At 40.8% G+C, this 18,933-nt stretch overlaps 1 protein-coding gene across 1 annotated transcript; it reads right to left on the bottom strand.

The window, feature by feature from the left end:
• Window positions 1-4,224: 4,224 nt before the first annotated feature.
• On the bottom strand, window positions 4,225-18,603 carry LOC119916517 (alpha-tectorin-like). The gene is made up of 22 exons (XM_038736557.1): window positions 18,597-18,603; window positions 18,016-18,131; window positions 17,487-17,765; window positions 17,104-17,199; window positions 16,819-16,984; window positions 13,714-14,114; window positions 13,042-13,618; window positions 12,367-12,950; window positions 11,563-12,115; window positions 10,876-11,474; window positions 10,459-10,616; window positions 9,966-10,366; window positions 9,640-9,836; window positions 7,908-8,303; window positions 7,515-7,798; window positions 7,155-7,432; window positions 6,914-7,033; window positions 6,396-6,580; window positions 6,132-6,292; window positions 5,364-5,615; window positions 5,055-5,214; window positions 4,225-4,936 (listed from the first exon to the last, which is right to left on the bottom strand). Exons 1-22 carry the CDS (start codon window positions 18,601-18,603, stop codon window positions 4,748-4,750), a joined length of 6,159 nt encoding a protein of 2,052 aa, XP_038592485.1. The 3' UTR covers window positions 4,225-4,747.
• Window positions 18,604-18,933: the final 330 nt, after the last annotated feature.

Here is an 18,933-nt window from a genome sequence, read left to right as displayed (position 1 = left end):
TTAAGATGTTACAAATCTTTAGCGAGTTACTAAAGACCGGACTGTCGGTCTGAGGATTAGAGGAAGCAGTCATGGGTTGACAACAGGACCAGATGGCAAGAGGAAGCCCTCTGGTAGTCTCTGATCTAATATTTCAAATGGAAAGCTGATGGAAATAGCATGCCACAGACAACATAATTGATAATGATGGCATTTTATCATAATGGATTTTTATAGTTAATTAATTAGTAAGCATGACCACATACAATATAATAGTTATATACCTTTAGCAGGAAAGAGGGGCTAATACAATCTGATTTGATTTTTAGTATCATTTCATGTTTTAATCGGACATAATAGTGTTAAAATAAAGAAATACATTAAGAATATAAATAAACGACAAAACCGCCATGGATTTTACTCTCGTGAGATGTAAGTGAAGATGTCACAGTAAATTCATAAAGAACCCAGCATGGATGAAAGTCATGGTACATGTGTATAATTCACTTTACAAAGTGCTGATTTTTCGCACATGGTTTGCTGAGTCAATTTCAAGACTTCTAGGATTGCAGCAACAGTCCCCTGACTGTCCAGCTTTCTCAGGAGTATAGAATTCACCAGGGAAATCTAATTACTCTCGACAGAAACAGCAGATGGCCGGATATGTCTTTATCAAGAAAGGTTTGATCAAAACAAAAGGTCTTGTGAACAACAAGAAAAACAGGACAGAACAGACCAATGTGCTAAAGTATACATGCTTCTCACAGGAATTGTATGCATTAGTCAATATTATCTATTATCTTTCATTCATAATATACTACATTAAATTATTTCAGTTGTAGTATTTTCCCATTTTACCAACATAAACATATTACTTTTGTTTCCATCCCCTGTATAAAGTAAATTTAAAGATTTAAATTAATTACCCAAATACATGAGTATGTCTATTTACCAGTTCATCACCAGGCTGTGTCCTGCTCTTATCAATAGGCAGAAACACGCCTACAGAAAACAAGAAAGAAATGAAACAAAGTAATGGCAATTGAGCTTGTGCATAGACTTGCCAGTTTCAAACAAATACATAACAACACAGCAACACCTACCAGGGAAATAAATTGTCAACAAATGAGTCAGCTAACAAAAAATTTGTCTGCCTTTACATTGAATACTTTGTGTTTAATTGAATTATTTCCAATGTGTCCTTTAAGAAAAGTGTTGTTATTTTCAAATCAACATCATCTTGATTTACAGTATACAAAGAGGACATTTTGGCCTCTGAATGTGTCAAAATACATTGACTAAGTGATTTGCCCGTGGAACCCAATAAGACATTATTCAGGGTTTTTTTAGCTTTTATCTAGAAAAAGGATACCAATAACATTGAGCTTTGTTCCATGTTCATTCACACACAGACACAGCCCACATTCATCCTCTTAACCTGACCCTGAACATGTCTTTCAAACTGGCAGCACGCAACACAATGAAGTGTAGCTGCGATGTTGGGGGAATTCTTTGTGGGAAAAACAATTAGTTAAATATCAGTGGTTTACATGCCTTTTATTGTAACCAGTAGAACTTCCATTCATTAATACTTGTTTCATATAAACCCTCTCGTCATAAAGAATCCCAGAGGCTGGAATCTTCAGTTCAGATGTAATTATGCTGTATGCTGCAGTGCACAGTGGTCAGTGGTGCTGACATGAGGGGCAGTATGAGGGGAATAGGAGAGGTCAGATGTCAGATGGGACCTTTCATGACTCCTGCAACACACCACACAGGGGACTTTATGAGCGAATCCAATTTAGCCCACTAAGCCCTCAGCATCTCGTAAAAGTCAACAAGCTGTCACTCATATTCCCTCTCTTCCCCATCCACTACCTTCTCCTTCTCTCTCTACACCTTCCTCTTTTTTTTGTCTCACTCTTTACCTCTTTCCCGTGGCTACAAACTCCCTTATCACTGCACAGGCCTGCTTCTAAAAGCAGCTCAGGTCTGAGGTGGAGGGATTAGTATTCAAGATGTTTTGAGGGCTCTGGGTTGGAAACCGATGATGCTGATGAAGAGATTTCAACCCCCCCAAAAACTCTGAAAAGAGCCTTAACTGGTCAACATTTAATAACCTTTCAGTGATGGCTGTTGAGATCTATCAGCAAATATTTAAACTCAGAAATAAATATGTATGTATATGTATGTATATAAATATAGTAAGCAAAGAAATGAACGTATGGCATAGTTTACTAGCTTGCTCTTTTTTCCACCAGCCATCTGATGTGACAGCAGTTCACCCAGCCACTCTCTACTTCAAGGAGAGTGCGATATAGTGATCGCATGACAGCAGTTTACAAATGAAAGATAAAGTACTACTTGCCACATGTGGATATTGTTAGGTCTGACATATGTGGGTGGGTTCAAAAACGTGGGACAAGATCTGTGAAGCTTCAGGAACTGCTTTTAGTTAATTCGATTAGATACAAGATAATGAGTTAGAAAAGGAAAGGACGGAATAAATGGGACTGAAAAGAAGATATGAGAGTGACCAGGGCGGGATTAAAGGGCCACATGCAATTCAGAAGGAGTCATTATGCCTTTGATCATGAGGGTAAATATTTCCTAAATATAAGGGTTAGCCACTTTTTACCTTTCTCTGCAGCATTTTTGGCCATGCTAGCAATGTGGCTTTTCATGAATGAAATTTTAGGCCGTGTTTATTACAGACCTGTGACACAGATACCAGATCTATTTCATTTTTTCCCCAGAGCATTTGATTTATCGATTGCTGTCAGGGGCAGAGAGAGCAAAAAGGTAAAGGAAAGAGAATGCTCAATTTGCCTTTTTTCTGAGGGTCTAAGGGCAGAGGGTGTTGTATGCTATACAGACTTTAAAGACCCTTGAGCAAAATGTTTGATTTGTAATATACTTGATTTGAATAAATCCAAACATATATCTGAAATAGCATCAACTGTGAGAATACTGCAGTATTGCAAAGCTGAAGAAAGATGTAGGCCTGCTGTACATGTAAATATATGAGCATCAATGTTTTGCACATTAATAACTGCAAATCTATCTAATCTTCACAGTTGACTGTTTACAGTGTTGACAAGTGTTTTTTCTAGTCAACTTGTCCACAAGCCAAATATTCTGAGATTTGGGATGCATTGTAAATATGAACATCATAGAATGAGGACCATCCTCTTATTTCCCCTGTCAAAGCTGAAGTGTGAACAGATGTATGTGACTACAAAATCACAGTAATTACTTTTCTTGCCATTACTGAGAGTCTCACCCTGGTCCAGCCCAGGGAGTTCCCTATAGACCTTTGCTTTGATGCTATTGTCTATATGTCATTAAATTATTGTCCAAACTGCGTGTGCAACTTTTAACTAAGCCTACCTGTAACTAAGCCTACATGTAAAGAAATTCCCTTTCACACCTTGTTATCCATTGTTGAGCTCAGTTCCTGCAAAGACATTAGATTTGTTGTGAGGTTTTCTCTCAACAAAGGATGTTTGCTAAATAATGACTTGCAGATATCAGTTCCAATGTGAACTAGGTGTTAGTTGTAAGTGTGTCTCCCATTCCGTTCTCTCATTCATGTTCACACATTGACTTTGAAAGCCTGCAAATGCCACATAAGCCACAGGATTAACCTCCCAATGGTACACTGTCAGAGGAGCTAAGCTATTACATGAGAAACACAGAGTGATCTAACTATGACCTCTAGCACCATCAGGAACACATAGGTTTTGGGTACAGATGTAGCTATCCACGAAAACTGCTTTATAAGATTTTACACGTACTGTCAGTAGTGGACTGCAGAGCCTGTGTATTGGTCATGTGGTATTGGCCCCTCTTTTAAGTCTTTGTACTGTACCATAACCAATGACAAATTACATGTTGCGGGTGTTTGGCAAGTGTTGTTATGTCTACTCTGGGTCTCATCCCACACTGTTGAGGACACACTGAGTGACAATGATAAATTTTACCCCGAACAAGAAGACACAGGAGATATCGTCTCTGTCAGTCTCCACACTCAGCCCAACAAAGGAGGTTCAGCACAAAAGAGGGAAACCTGACCTCTTGTATCACTGGCAGCTTCTTTCATGTCAAATGAGAACCATCCTTTATTAATGGTTTGGATTGTGGTTATTGTTACACTTACGTGTCCTGTAAAGAACATGTTGTAGTGTTAGCTCCAGTATTTGTAGATGCTTCTATGCAATTTCAAGAAATAACTCCAAACATTAATACTATTTTTATTTTTATTTTAAATGTAGAAAGTTGCACACATTATTCAGAGTCCTTGGGTTCTACAACCCAGACTACATTTTTAGTTGACAATATAGACAATATGATTCATATTTGACACATAAATCACTTCATTTATCATATTCATCTTCATTATTAATGATGATCACTAATGAAATATTGATGTAACGACAGTAAAAAAAAAAATGCAAAAGCCCTGAGCATGCAACTGATGAATGTTACTAAATACAAAAGGTAAGAAGACATGCCTTCATGAAAACAGAGCCAAATGTGTGTTTGATCATATGCTGACCTCTAGTGTTGTAAAGAAAAACTGCCACATTCTGTAACATAACTTTTTCAAGCCTGCACAAAAATTTCATCTCATTCCACATTTTTAGTGGAATACGACAGAGAAAATAACAGATCAATCATATATCTATGTACTGGTGACTGGTTAATATGTTATGGTGTAATGTATAATTTCATCTGTTTACTGTGTGTGTGCCTATTGTTGAACTCTTTAAGATAGAGTTTTGGCAGACAGCAAACTGACTAGCAGGGTCACCATAGAGGTCAACTGGCCTGAAGCGCTGCTTGTCTTCATCCTGGTTTCATCTGATTTCAGGATTAGCGGTCCGAGTGAGATGGCTGCAGTGTCATGATGGGAAACATCCCTCGCCACTCTTGTGTGGTAACCCGGGTAGCAATGCTGCAAGAAAACAACATTACACATTTTCATATAAAGCTTTTACCCAGAGAAGCTGCAGAAATCATACAGGATGATTCTTCCAGTCTTACTATTAATATACAAGTAAAGCTGTACGTACAGCCGAGCAGTTGTTGTGTCTCAGAAGACACAGGTGGACCTGGCAGTGCAGATAGATGGATGTATAGTTGGTAAAGGTGAACATCCTGAAGGAGAATCGCGCAACAGTGGAGATGCCGTTCTGAACCAGCTCTACTGTACCATCTTCTGGATTAGGACACCTGAAAGACAAAAAGCTGTAGAAGTTACAATCAGGCATACTTTAAACTAAAGTAAGTTTTAATAAAGAATATGGTTTGAAAGAAGCCCAGAATCAGAGGGGACTTGAAGTATGCGCTAACAGAAGGTCACAGTGAAACAACTCCGTTACTCTGTGGTGATGAGATCCCAGCGGACAGGGTAGCTGGCATTATTGAAAGGTGTTGCCCAGCATGAATCCAGAACGGTGGAGATCTGCCGTTCATCTATTCCTTCTGTCAGCACCTCGATGTACAGCCTCTGGTCTATTTCCATTTCTAGGTTCCCATTTCTGGTCAGAGGGAAGTGGAAGTCAGCGTCCTCGTAGGGGAGCATCCTCAAATGATAACGACCCTGGCCTGATGGAAGCCTCTTGTTCACAATGCTACAGAAAAACATTACGCAATGTGATTAAACGTGCAAGGCAGCAACTCTGTTGTAGGTTAAAGAATAATATCTATAATGAGTAAAATATTCACAAACATAAGTGCCGAAAATACGGGGAATAGATAATGCATTATAAATGCCTCACTGAAAAGGACTTTAACTCCTAAGCAATGTATTACAAATAATGCTATAAAGATGGGTCATAAAGTTTTAGGCTAAATGCCAAATAGTAGCATTCTGTCAGCTATAAATAAGGTCTGGCAATCAGCACTTTTCTACATGAGGTTCAAAGTATTTCTGACCAAATTACCAGTGTATATGTCCAAAAATGATGATGATACAGTATTGAGCTCATATGTAGCTCAGGACCAGCTGAATAATACTACAAATATATAATAACAACACAACTAACCAGCAGACATTCTACATAATCTTGCTTTAGCCACCAGGACTTCAAGTAACCAAAAGATCCTTTATAAGAACCATGCAAGCGAGATAGCATTGTGGTTATCACCTCTCTACAGGGTTGATGCCCACATCCATAGACAGGGCCTGGGCCAGAGGGTATTCACAGCAGAAGTGCAGGTGGATGCTCTTCTCACGACTGATGAGACCCTCATGAGGGTCCACTTCGCCCTGGATGGTGTTCTCATAGATGAAATGGGTCCCGTTGCTCTTTGAGAGTAAAACGAGAAAAAATACATGAAGTATTTTGATGTTATATGGTTTACATCTAAAATCCTTTTTAGAATGTGTCTATAAATTGTACGGACTGTACCCTGAGAACTGTCCCACACAGCTGGTCGTCATTGTTAAAGTGGAACACCAGTCGTCCGTCCTGGAGAGTCCCATTGCAGGAGTCATCTCGGAGGTGGAGGTCACTCCAGTGGAAACCAGCTTCAAACAGCTGGCAGCGCGACAGGGACATGGTGCCTGAACTACTGACACAAGTGATGGACGAGTCTATAAAAGAGAAATGAATAAGAGACAACATAATAATTTTTCAAAAGGCAACATTTGTAGTTGACAAGTTATTGGTAGTCACAGTTATCACAGTTATACCTGTGATAAGGCAGATCATTTCAACAGGCTGACAGCCTTCATTGCTGATTGCTTATTTCATTAAAACAAAATCATATTTCAACAATCAAAACAAGCTGTTTGATCAGTTTATTTTGCTGCTATGTACAAATACTGCCTAACAAAACAACATGTGTAATGAACAGTCTTCATGTGAAGCATTATTATCACTGAGATCTGACAAACAAAGCAGTGTTTTCAGAGGAGGGCCCTCACCGTAGCTCTCATTGTTGGGCCGATGGTGGTGTTCATCACAGAAGCAGCCGTACACACCGTCCTTCTCACCACACCACTCATACTCTGTGCAGTCCAGCTGTTCACAGGGGTCTGACTCAGCTGGAGAAATAACAGGGAAAGAATGAGACAAGGGGTGAAAAAACTGAAACCAATTATGTCGGTGATTCCTCTAAAGGAATATTCCCTTATCAACTATATTATTAGCCCAGTGCAAACATACCACACTGCAAAGCTGAGCGCCACTCAGGGATGTTCAGTCCCAAAACAGAGCAGGTTTTCTCATAGGCTGAGACAGCAGAACACAGCATGCCATTGGCTGGAGTGTAGTGGCAGAGATCGTAGACACAGGAACTGAAATATGGCTGGGGGTCAGAGTGCAGGTGACAGCCCCTGAACGGGCCGCTGGTGTTGGTGATGACACTACAGAGCTCAGAGTATTCTTCAATAAAGGAACAGTTGTCTAATCCATTACCACTCTCATCATCGGTAGATCCACATCTAGAACAGACAAATCATACTCCCATTAATGTCTGCTGAAGTATACATAAAATCATCCACAATGCTTTTCGTAATAGCTCACCCTGGTTGGCTTGTGGGTGCCTTCCAGCTGTGTCCAAAGTCATTATCATTGTGTGCCAATGTGCCATTGGGCAAGACTTTGTCATCTGCAGGATCACGGTTGAAGTTTCCACACATCCCAGTGATTCTGTTTTGACGGTTCTGGCCTACACTGATCAGTAAAGTCCTTTGGCCATCAAACTGGACCACCAAGTCAATGGCATTGACTATAATATAGCTTCCCTGTCGTACCACCTGAGCTAAAGATCCTGCTGCGGTGGGAAGAGACACCTCAACTCCATTTACCTGGAGGGATGAGAGATTAGAGAGAGAAGGACAATAGGTGAGGAGGTATTTGTTAGCTATGCTGACACCAGACAGAAAGTTATTTTAAATAAAGTCATAATGGATTTACCATTACTCTTTTGTTGGGTCCAATCCTGATGTGTGCACTCTCTGGTTGATTTGAGAGGTATATATCCACTGCTGACACAAGTGACACACGGTTGTTGCCACGGTGATTATTGGTGGCTACTACATGAAACTGGGTCTCATTGGTGCCGTGGCTCACACTCTCAGTAATAATGTAAGAGCATGTGCCCTGGAAATCAGCCAATGCCCCATCAAAGGTGATGTAGTGTGGGTCTCCCCACACAGTGCAAGTAGAAATTGCATCAAAACAGCCCAGCTGGCCATTTCTGATGGTGCACTCTTGTGCAGGAGTGCAAGATGCAGCAGAACAGCGCAGGTCATTTGGGGCATGACACTCACATCTCTGGGAGCAACCTTGTGTCCAAAAGGACTCGCCAGCCTGTAGCATGCAAGAAAAATAGAACCACACCATAGAGACCAAAACAATTAATAGACCTTTTTTACAGCATTCATTTCATTTGTAGTCTGTGGGACTACAAATTAATAAAACGTCAGAACTCACCTTTTGCTTGTCATTGCCTGATTTACACACTAATACAATTGTTGGAGGTAAAATATGCACATGTACAGAGAGGAAAGAGATGATGGCTTGGCCCCAAATGTAAGATATATAGTAGAAAAGTCTCACTGCGCATGTCAAACAGCCGTCATATTGATACATTTTTTGGAGCTATCCTAAGTAGCACACCAGTAAAGTGTATGAGTTACCAGTTACCAGCACATTAAGCAGAACATATTAATTACGCCATTTGGCAGTTTGACTTTTGAGGAGAAACTAAGTTAAAGTTTAATTAAAGATAGGTTTGGGACCCTACCAACATATAGTATCAGTAGCCTACCATCACTGACACAGCAAAGAACAGAAGCAGAAAAAGATGGCTAACTAGCACTTTTTAAAGGTGCTCATTTTTGCTAACGAATCTAAAACTAACCTATATCAATATAATTTTACTGGACTTCGGATGGCTTCTCAAGAAGAAGGTGCTAGTTTAACGCGTATCAGATGCACCGGACATAATCTGAAAATCATTAGACCTGCAATCACAGATATGGCAATCAACCAAGCATATCTGTTGATGCTTGGTTGATTGCAATATCTGTGATTGCGGATGCTGCTACGCAACAGTGTGAAAGCAGAGAAAACAAAGAGCTGTAACGTTATGTTAAAACGCAATGTCTTGGAGGTCAATATGACAACAACAACGACTGACAGTGCTCATAATGATCAACTTCTATGATTTGGATACTGCATTTGGCCATATTGAGATTATGTTAATATTACAATCAATTGCTCAACCCTGCAAAATATAATAAAAAAGCCCTCACAAACATGCACTCAACAGTGATGGAACGAGGCTCTGGAACAACACCTCTAATGCTATTTTTAAATGGGAAATGTTGCCTACCTTGTTTTACTACCTATTGTGAGGAGCAGATGTTTTTTGAACCTCTAAGTGGGCGTTCAGACTGCAAAAATGATTTTCTTTTTTTTTTTTAAATATACATATAGGGCCAAGGCCTAATTTTGGTACTGGTCTGTTACTCCAGGTACTGCTGAGATGATGAAATCCGATTCATAAATTCCACTTTGTTTAATATCTCCATGAGCGTGAAGGTTTTTCAGATGCCAAAATACTGTACAGGAATTTACAATATTATGAGGTAGTATTTTACTGCTCCCCACTCTTTAGTATTTACAGGGAAATGTGACTTACATCATAGTAGAATCCATCATACTGGCAGCCACACCTTTCCATGGGAACACAGCTTGTCCCACTCCTCAAGAAGCCTTCATCACAGAAACATCCCTCTGAGCAAATCTGCTCACAAGTGGCATCAATGCTGCTGGCACAGGTGTGGCCACAGTCAGTACCACACAGCTCATAATGGCTGTTGGCTGGACAGTCAAGTCCTTCATAAGTGAGGAAAAGAAATGGTGACTATACCAGATAGTAGTTTACTTATAAGGCTCCACACATTATTTCAGAAAGCACATCTAGATTTTTTCAGTTTCTAATGATCAATTGACTATTTGACTTACGGCAGGTGGTGTTCTGTCTCCAAGGGTAGATGCGAACATTAGCAGACTGACAGGCACTGACATAGGCCTGAATGGCCCTGCACAGAAGATCGTGGTCCCCATTTCCCGACACACAAACATCAAAAACACAGTCTTTGAAATATGGTGCCGGGTCCACCTGCTCATGGCAGAAGCTGAAGGGCCCGTCGGCTGCCTGGATCACCTCACATTGGGCTCTAGCAGGCAGCTCATTGGTGCATTGTGGGCAGGAGGAACCACACCCATCACTGCAGGTGTAGTTGCCTGCCACTTTCCAAGCTTTCCCAAACTCATCTGGAGTGGTGACCATCATGCCAGATGGGGTGTGGAACTCATCATTTGGATTTCCATTGAAGTTTCCACAAAGTCCACATGTTTTTCCACTATATTGAAGACAATGGTTAAATACATTCAGTGTCATGAATTAAAAGATGGTCAGATCAAGATCAAATGACTGAAATGCATTCACAGATACCTGTAATTTGGAGGTACTGAGATAAACACTGTACTATATCCATCGTAGGTGACAGTCAAGCCAAAATCAGCACTGACAAATACACGAGGTCCACTTGCGTAGATAGTCACGTGACCTCCATTCAAGAGAATAGGTAAATTTTTTGTTTCTCCATTCACCTAAAAGAGAATTTGGAGGAAATATCAGGTGTACTTTCTCTCATATTGTTATTCCTCTGACAAATGAACGAAAAAACGCTTCAGTTCTTGTCTAATTAAGATAACGTACTTGCAGTCATCCCTTAATTTTCTTTCTATGTTGGTCACTTAGTCACAGGAATAGCTATTGCTGTCATTGTTTACAAATTAGGTTGAACCTGAATCTAAAGTATGCATAGCAATCATCTGAGGAATATCAGATATTATTTTAAAGACTTACTTGAACCACTCCTTTTCTCTCCCTTGACATTTGCACTTGGTAGCCCCACACATTCACAAAAACTTCAGCTGTGATTGAAACTGGCAACCCGCTCCATGGCTCATTCTTAGCTTCCACTGAAAATTGGTGGAGTCCATCAGTGGCGTTACAAAGGGTCGCCAAAACATAACGGCAGGTTCCCTGGAAGTCATAGGCCTTGTGATCAAATGTGAGGTAGTGAGGGTCTCCGGAGGCAGAGCAGGTGCCATGAGAGTTTGGATGGCAGCCAAACTCACCCCCCACCACACGGCAGGACTCCTGGGGACCACAAGAGTTGGGGATACAGTGGACTGCCCCAGTAGTGCCATTACAGCTACACAAGCTCTGACATTCCTCACCATCCCAGAACTGTTCGCCACCTTGCCGATAGCGTCCTTGGTGATAGCATCCACAGGATGTTGGAGGCACACACTGGTTGCCATTAAGGACAAAACCATCATCACACTGGCACCCATCCTGGCACACAGTGTCACAGACGAAAGGGAAAGAGAGGCTGGGGCAGGCGGAAGGACAAGAGGTTCCGCAGAGTTCATTATGGCTGTTTCGAGGGCAGCTTTGCTCTACAGAAAAACAAACAAGTTGATCCAAAAAAGGTCATTACGAATTTGTATACCATATCCAAAGTCCAAGACAAGGGAAAGTGCTTACCACAGCCAGTTGCATTCCTCCAGTGTCCGAGAGCAACACCCTTCTGTTGACACATCAGTGCATAATCTCGCAGGACCTCGCAAAGCGCTGATGCTGGATCTTTTGAGCCTCCAATTATCTCCACACATATAGCCACATGCTGCCATGGGTCCAACATGGCCCAACACTGGGTAAATGGCCCAAGAGGTGAGCCAAGAATGCCACAGTACTCACTAGAATTGTAGTTTGCTGTAGAATTATGATTTACACTTTCCACGCAGTGTGCAGCGAGCGAGCCATCACGCCAGCTGTCCCCAAACTCCTGAGAGCTGTTGACCAGGATGCCACTGGGTGTGTGGAAATCGTCATGTGGGTGACCATTGTAATTACCACACAGTCCACCTAGTGAGCCATAGTAGACACCAGGTGCAGTGACACGCACAAAGTGAGGCCAGACCGTCTGTACAGTTACACCAAAGGAGGTGCGAAGGATGATACTGTGAACGCTGCTGTGGTAGATTTGGATTCTGTTGGACGCTGAACTGTAAGGTAGTCTGATGACCTGACTGTCAACCTAAAGAGCCATTCAGGTTCATATTTAGTTAACAAGATTTAAACAAAGGTAGGAACTGTTACATATTCAGAGAATAAGTTTACATCACCTAAGATGTTACTTTATGATAAAAGATGGTACCAACATCTTACTAAAACATGTCAGCAATCATTTTGTCACATTTGTCTTGATCAGTGTTCAGATGCCTCACTTTTAAAATGGTTGATATATCACATTAAAAATCAATCTGTTCTGAATATTCTTTTACTTACCTGTACTCTGCTGGTACGTGCCATCTCAATGGATACTTGTGTGCCCTCTGCCTCAAACTTTAGCAAACGGGTAAAACCCTGTTGGCCACTGGGCTCTTTCTCTGCTGTTACCACAAAGTGGGTGTAATTAGACAATCCCAACACTTTGGCAAGAGTAAGTCGACACGCCCCAGGATACTGGTATGTCAGTCCATCAAACATTTGATAGGACCCCGGGCCCCTTATCCAGCATGTTGCATAGCTGTTTGGTCTGCATCCTCTTTCTCCCTCCTCCACTCTGCATGATTCAAGTGGACCACAAGCATGGGAGCTGCAAGTCATGGAGCCATAACTGCAGCTACAATGTCTCCCACAGTCTGTGTCTAGTATTACAGTTTCTCCAGAGCGGTAGTAGCGACCCTCAAAGCTGCAGCCACACTCAGCATGAGGGACGCAGACCCCAGCACTGAGGATGTAGCCTGAGTTGCAGATGCAGCTCTCCTGGACAGGGAGAGGGCAATTGTTTGTAGAATTAGGATTGACACAGGTAGCTGGACATCCTGTGCCTTGGGACTCAAAGTGGCTGTTGGCTGGGCAGGGGATTTCTAGAGAAAATAAAATAACATTGACCTTGACATAATGGACATTTTATCCAAAGGATATTTTGAAATAAGGTTGAAAGACTGACAGACATACCACAGAAGCCTGGTCTCCTCCAGCTTGGTAGCTTTATACCATTCTGTTGACACTGACTTGCATACACGTTTAGGGCTTGGCACAGAATGGGCTGGTACCCTCCTCCTACACACAGATCGTACACACAGTTGTCCACAAAAGTCTGTGGGGGAAGTCTTTGATGGCAAGCAGCAAAAGGACCTGAACTGCTCTGGAGGATACCACAATGAGCAGTATTGCTGTATAAAGCTGTCTGAGCCGCAGTGCAGGCAGCACAGTCCAGACCTTCACACTGTGCCTCACAACCAGGCTCATCATCCCCTGCTGCTTGCCAGCTGTTGGCAAAAGCCACATCAGAGCTCACAACCTCGCCTTGGCGGGTTCGAAAGTCATCTCTAGGATCATTGTTGAAGTTTCCACACAGGCCACATGTTGCATTCTGGTAAGTGTAGGGCACACTGATCCGGACATAATAATTTGTGTTATAGGATACCTCCAAGCCAAAGTCAGTACTGATGATAGTAGAAAAACCTGACTGATAAACCTGGACGGTGCCGTTGTTGAGATAGATTGGAGTGGCTGCAAAGTTTCCATTAACCTGTAAGCACAAAAGTAAGCAAAGCCATAGGTGTAAAAATATTAAATAAATAAAAAATATTACTGTAAGTAGAGACTGTAGTCCTTATTGCTAACCTTAGCCTCACCACGACGTCCCTTGACAAGCTCAATGGTTTCATTATAGACATACACTTTGACCAGTCGTGTCCAAGAGACTCGATTGCTGCCCCGGTTTTCATTCTTGCCCTCTACTCTGTAGTAGGGCAACCCATGATCACATTGCTCTGAGACAACATAAGTGCAGGCGCCCTGAAAGTGAAACACTTTACCATCAAAGGTATAGTAATGTGGATCACCACTTATGGTGCAGGTGCTTCTCTGCACTGTCTGGCAGGAGAACTGAAAGGCACTTGGTCGGCAGATTTGGGAAAAGGAGCAGGGTTGGCTCTGACACTGAAGGCCTGCTGAGGTGCAGGTGCACTTCTGTGCACAGGTACTGTCGCTCCAGAATGAGTCACCCTGCTGCACAGGTTCACCTTGAAAAGAATCAAAGGAAAAGACATAGACTTGAATGTGCTGACACCATTACATTTAAACAATATACGGCATGATTACAAACAGCTGTGCACTGCGCACACTAATCGATAGTTCAGTATAACTTACAAAAACAACTCAGATAATCGCAGTTATTATAGCAATTGGCATGCTGACTGCAGGAATGAGCTGTTGGCTGTGAATTGAATGTTAATTTCTCTACCAAAGGCATTACAGAGAATTTGGCAGTACATCCAACCAGCCTCACAACCGCAGACCATGTGTAACCACACCAGCCCAGGACCTCCACATTCAGCATCTTCACCTCCAAGATCTTCTGAGACAAGCCACCCGAACAGCTGCTGCAACAATCGGTTTGCATAACCAAAGAATTTCTGCACAAACTGTCAGGAACCGTCTCAGGGAATCTGATCTGCATGCTCGTCGTCCTCATCGGGGTCTCGATCTGATTACAACTCTGTACAGCCATTGAAGAGGAATTGACCAACATGACAAAAACTAAAGTGTGGACAAGTAGCGAAATTCATTCTCTGCATTTAACCAATCCCTCGAGGGGGCAGTGGGCAGTGGGCCACACCCCTCGGGCAGGCCACATGGTGTGCCAGTGGTGGTATATCATAACTTAAAACATGTTTTCAGGAAAGTATTAAGATGGATACCAACGGACATTATAATAAACTATCTGCTATTGAAATCAGTGTGAACAGATGCACTCAGTCTATCACAACTCAACAGTCTGGTGGTCATATTGTCATGGCTGAATACACAGCTATGACAATAATAAACATAGGCCAACTGTGACAATGAGAACACAAAAAAATAGGATGTGAACTGTGAACTTTCTTAACTTAACATGACCATAACTTATTAACTATAAATAGGCTAAAACAAATGCTTTGATATGATTTGATTGAAAAGACTTTTGCAAAGGATTTTTCATGAACATAGAAGTAGTAGCATGTTGGGCCTACTTCCTTTTATAAATGTTTTCTTGTCTGTTTCTTGTTTGCCTTTCACACTGCTACACTAATACTATAAACAGAACACGCTCACTCCTAATGAGTTCCACAGAGCACCTGTTCTTTTCCTTGAAATTGTGAATAAATTTGTATTATGTGTGAACACATTTTGGCAAAAATATTTTTCATTGTTTTTTCTATCCAAACAGTGAAACCACACATAAATAATCTATCTCCAGACATTCAATTTAATTCAACACCATTTTTATGATTGGTCAGGAAATATATTTATGTATTTATTTTCAGTTTTTCTTCAGTGTATTGTTAATTCTATAGTATTGAATCATGCAATTCTATAGATTAGTTAAGCATAAGACATACTCGTTTATATTCTTCATAGGCACTAGCCTATATTTTGATTTTAAATGTATATTAAATAGCCTATATCTCTCTCTTATCTCTTATTAAATGATCTTATTAAAATTAATGCTTATGTGTCTGACCTATATCGCAACCTTAAAAAACAAATCAAACCATAATGTATGTGCTTCATTTAGGCCTTGTAACAATATTTCTTAACAAATATGCAGCATTTGAAATCCAGCGTGATCAATCAGAAAATCAGAAGCCTACGTTTTATTAAGTCTGCCTCGGCAGGTTGTCACACGTATGACAGGCCATCGTGCACCACACAGAACACTGGCCGAAAAATTGTGCAGTTTGGCTTGATACTCATCAAGTAGGCTATTTGATGTCTCCCACTCTCGTCGTCGTCGTTACTTCTGCATCCGCTTTCGTTTCAGAGGGGACGCAGGAGGGATGTCTAGCTGCGCCGCCGCTATTTCAACTCGACTCCCTGCCAAGAGACCCGCCCTTATCTGACTCCGATTGGCACTGAACCTGACGATATTAATGAAAGCAACAACGGCAGCGAATATTACCCAATCAGAGGTAGAAAAGGAGAAGTATTCGCAGAATGCGGGTGGGATGATTTGCATAGGATGCTGCATTAAAGACAACTCGGAAATGGACAAAAAGCGTCCCGTATTGATTCAAAACGGGACGCGCTATTTAGTTTTCAAATACAGGACGATTCCGTATTTTAACGGACAGGTGGCAACCCTAGTGACCAACTACAGATCTATGCCAGTGGCAGAGACTGGAGAACCCAATATGTTTTTTGATGGGTGGGAAAAACCTCACTGGCCATGTACAATGTAAATATCGCAATGCAATTCGTATAGCAGAGCAAAAAAACGTGCGACTTTGGATTTGGATGTTGAACCCAGGCAGCCACCAACTGTAGTGAAATCCCAACTAATAGCCTAAACAAATCTGTAGATTTTTGGATATCAGACCCTCTCAATACTGCAGGACAGAGAAAAGACAGGAAAGCCTCTTCCTTAATTATTGTTTGTATTGTTGTTCTGAGTTTACCAGCCAGGTTTATCTGGCTGATGTTATAGTGCCATATAGGCCTACTGATAACTGCAATGTGCAACACTTTTCAGCTAATTATATGATTTGTGCCGATGGGCTGTTATTCTGTGTTAGTGTAATTACTGCTGCTGCCAGATGAGCTATGTTCATTTGTGAGAAAGCTATTCTCTCAGTCCAAAGCTGTTACCACAGCTTTAGGCCTCTGTACACACCATGGTAAGGCACAATAGTGATGTTGTCCCAGAAGAAGCACATGATAGTGATCACCCTCTCTATCTGATCTTACCATTGAAAGTGCAGCCTCTTGATCCGTGGTCTGTCCTGAAGGCCCAGCGACCGGGTACATTGACGTTGCTGCTCAGGCGGAAATTTGAGTTACTGCCTGTTGCAGTGTTGGAGAATGATCCAGGGATGGTGAAATGGTGCGTGGAACTGATTGTGTCATATCCTGCCTGAAATACAAGAAATGGAAACAAAATAAGTGTAATTTGAATTAGTGAGTGAGTTATCAATTTTGTTATCATATTTAATCATAGCCACTAAATATATATATCCTAACTGTAGATCTGACCTGCACATTCTTAGTTGTTGAGGCTATTATCCCATAGTTCATCAGCACAAATGAGTACTGGCTGCCAGAGATCAACACGGCTTGGACAGTTGTGCGCTGGAAAAAATGAATTCATCATCATATGTACTGCTATTCCTATACTCTACTGTGCATTTCAGAAACAATGTCTCAGTATGAAGCACCATATGAAAAATGCAGCATTTTGTGTTACAACATGCCTGTTTCATGCAATGAAATGCATTATATACAGACAATGTACTCTGGACATTCATAACACAACACAATTGTTTTTTTAACACTTCAAACTAAATGTACTTTAAGGACATTGTTTCACCATTTCACCATTCAGGAGGTATCTTCTTCACTGGATTAAGTTGACTTACTGTTCCTGAATTTGGAAAGTAGGCCACCTCATACCATGTTGCAACAAAGACCCAGTTGGCACTGAAGTTCAAGTTCGGAAAGTAGCCATTAATGTCCTGTGTGGCTTGTTGGAGGACACTGCCACTGGTGTATTGGTTGTAGTTGACCTGACCAATTTGCCTGTTGTCAAGATCTGTCCAGAATGGAGCGATGAAGTCTCTGGGTCCATGTAGTGGGAACCTTTGAGGTGAATGTGCACTCAGTGGATTGTCAAATGTCAAGTGTCCATTGTGGTTAACCTAAAAATAAATGAGTAAACATAATAGTTTTTAATCAGCTACAGATTTAGCATATTGTATGATATATTGTCATATATTATATTACATAAGCAGTTTTAGAAAATGTGATTGATGATTAATATTTTTTCAATGCATTTGTATTGGAAGTGATTTGTAATCAGTTGTGGGAAATTAAATTTAACTGCAAAATATCTTCACGGTCTACATAAAATATGTACATTATTTTTTCAAAGTTTTTAATTTTACATACATAAATCTGATTATACGTCCGTCCGAAATAGACAAACGATCGTTGCAGGTTAATCCGTGGAGAACTTCCATCATCTGATCGAGAGCTTGCGGTTCCAGATATTGGGTAGAGGGGTCCTATAAAGCATGGGTATATCACAAACAAATTTACACAGATATATTGGTCTAGAATATGGCTATAGGCAATAGTCAGTATTTTACAGACTTAGTATCCACAGTGTGTATTGTGTTTCCAGGAAAAGGGAAAGCATTAGTGTAAATAAAGCCTTTTTAAAACAGTTTCAATAAAAAATGAACATGAATAACTTTCAAGAAGGTAGAACTGAATTATCATAGAATTAATCTTTACACAGGACATGTCTGAATGACTGTCTGACTGGCAGTAGGAACTGATGACAATCAAATGGCGTCAATGTGAATAGATAGTGAACTTACTCACAACCTGAGGAGTCACCACATCTGTAAATGAAACAAACAAACAAGATTTCATTTCTGAAACAATCCAAAAATATACGATGATGAGTTAGAATTTAAAATAAACTAAACCAAAATATAAAAAATACAATACAGTCTATTACTTACTTATCATCCCTAAAAGCAACGCAAACATGAGTTGACTTGCCATTCTGTCAGGCTCCCAAATCAAATCTGCTAACAATAATAATTGAATGTACCATAACAAAGTATTATGTTATTGTAGAATTAAATATAGCAAGCACTGAATGTTTCTTATGCTAGCATTAAAAAAGAAACATTTTGACTTTTTTAAAATACTCACCTGTTCATCTGTTTCCCTCTCATCCGTTTGAGACTGCAGGGCTGAAACTAGGCTTTATATAGTAAAAGCTGGCACAGTACCATAAACCTGATTTACAATTTACGGAAGTACACATTTGTTTATCATTCATTAACCAAAAAT

This window comes from Micropterus salmoides, unplaced genomic scaffold (assembly GCF_014851395.1).
Source record: "Micropterus salmoides isolate LMB-PRFRI ecotype aquatic unplaced genomic scaffold, ASM1485139v1 Ms_hic_scaffold_21, whole genome shotgun sequence".
Classification (NCBI taxonomy): Eukaryota; Metazoa; Chordata; class Actinopteri; order Centrarchiformes; family Centrarchidae; genus Micropterus; species Micropterus salmoides.
This window is presented reverse-complemented; position numbering and strand designations above follow the sequence as displayed.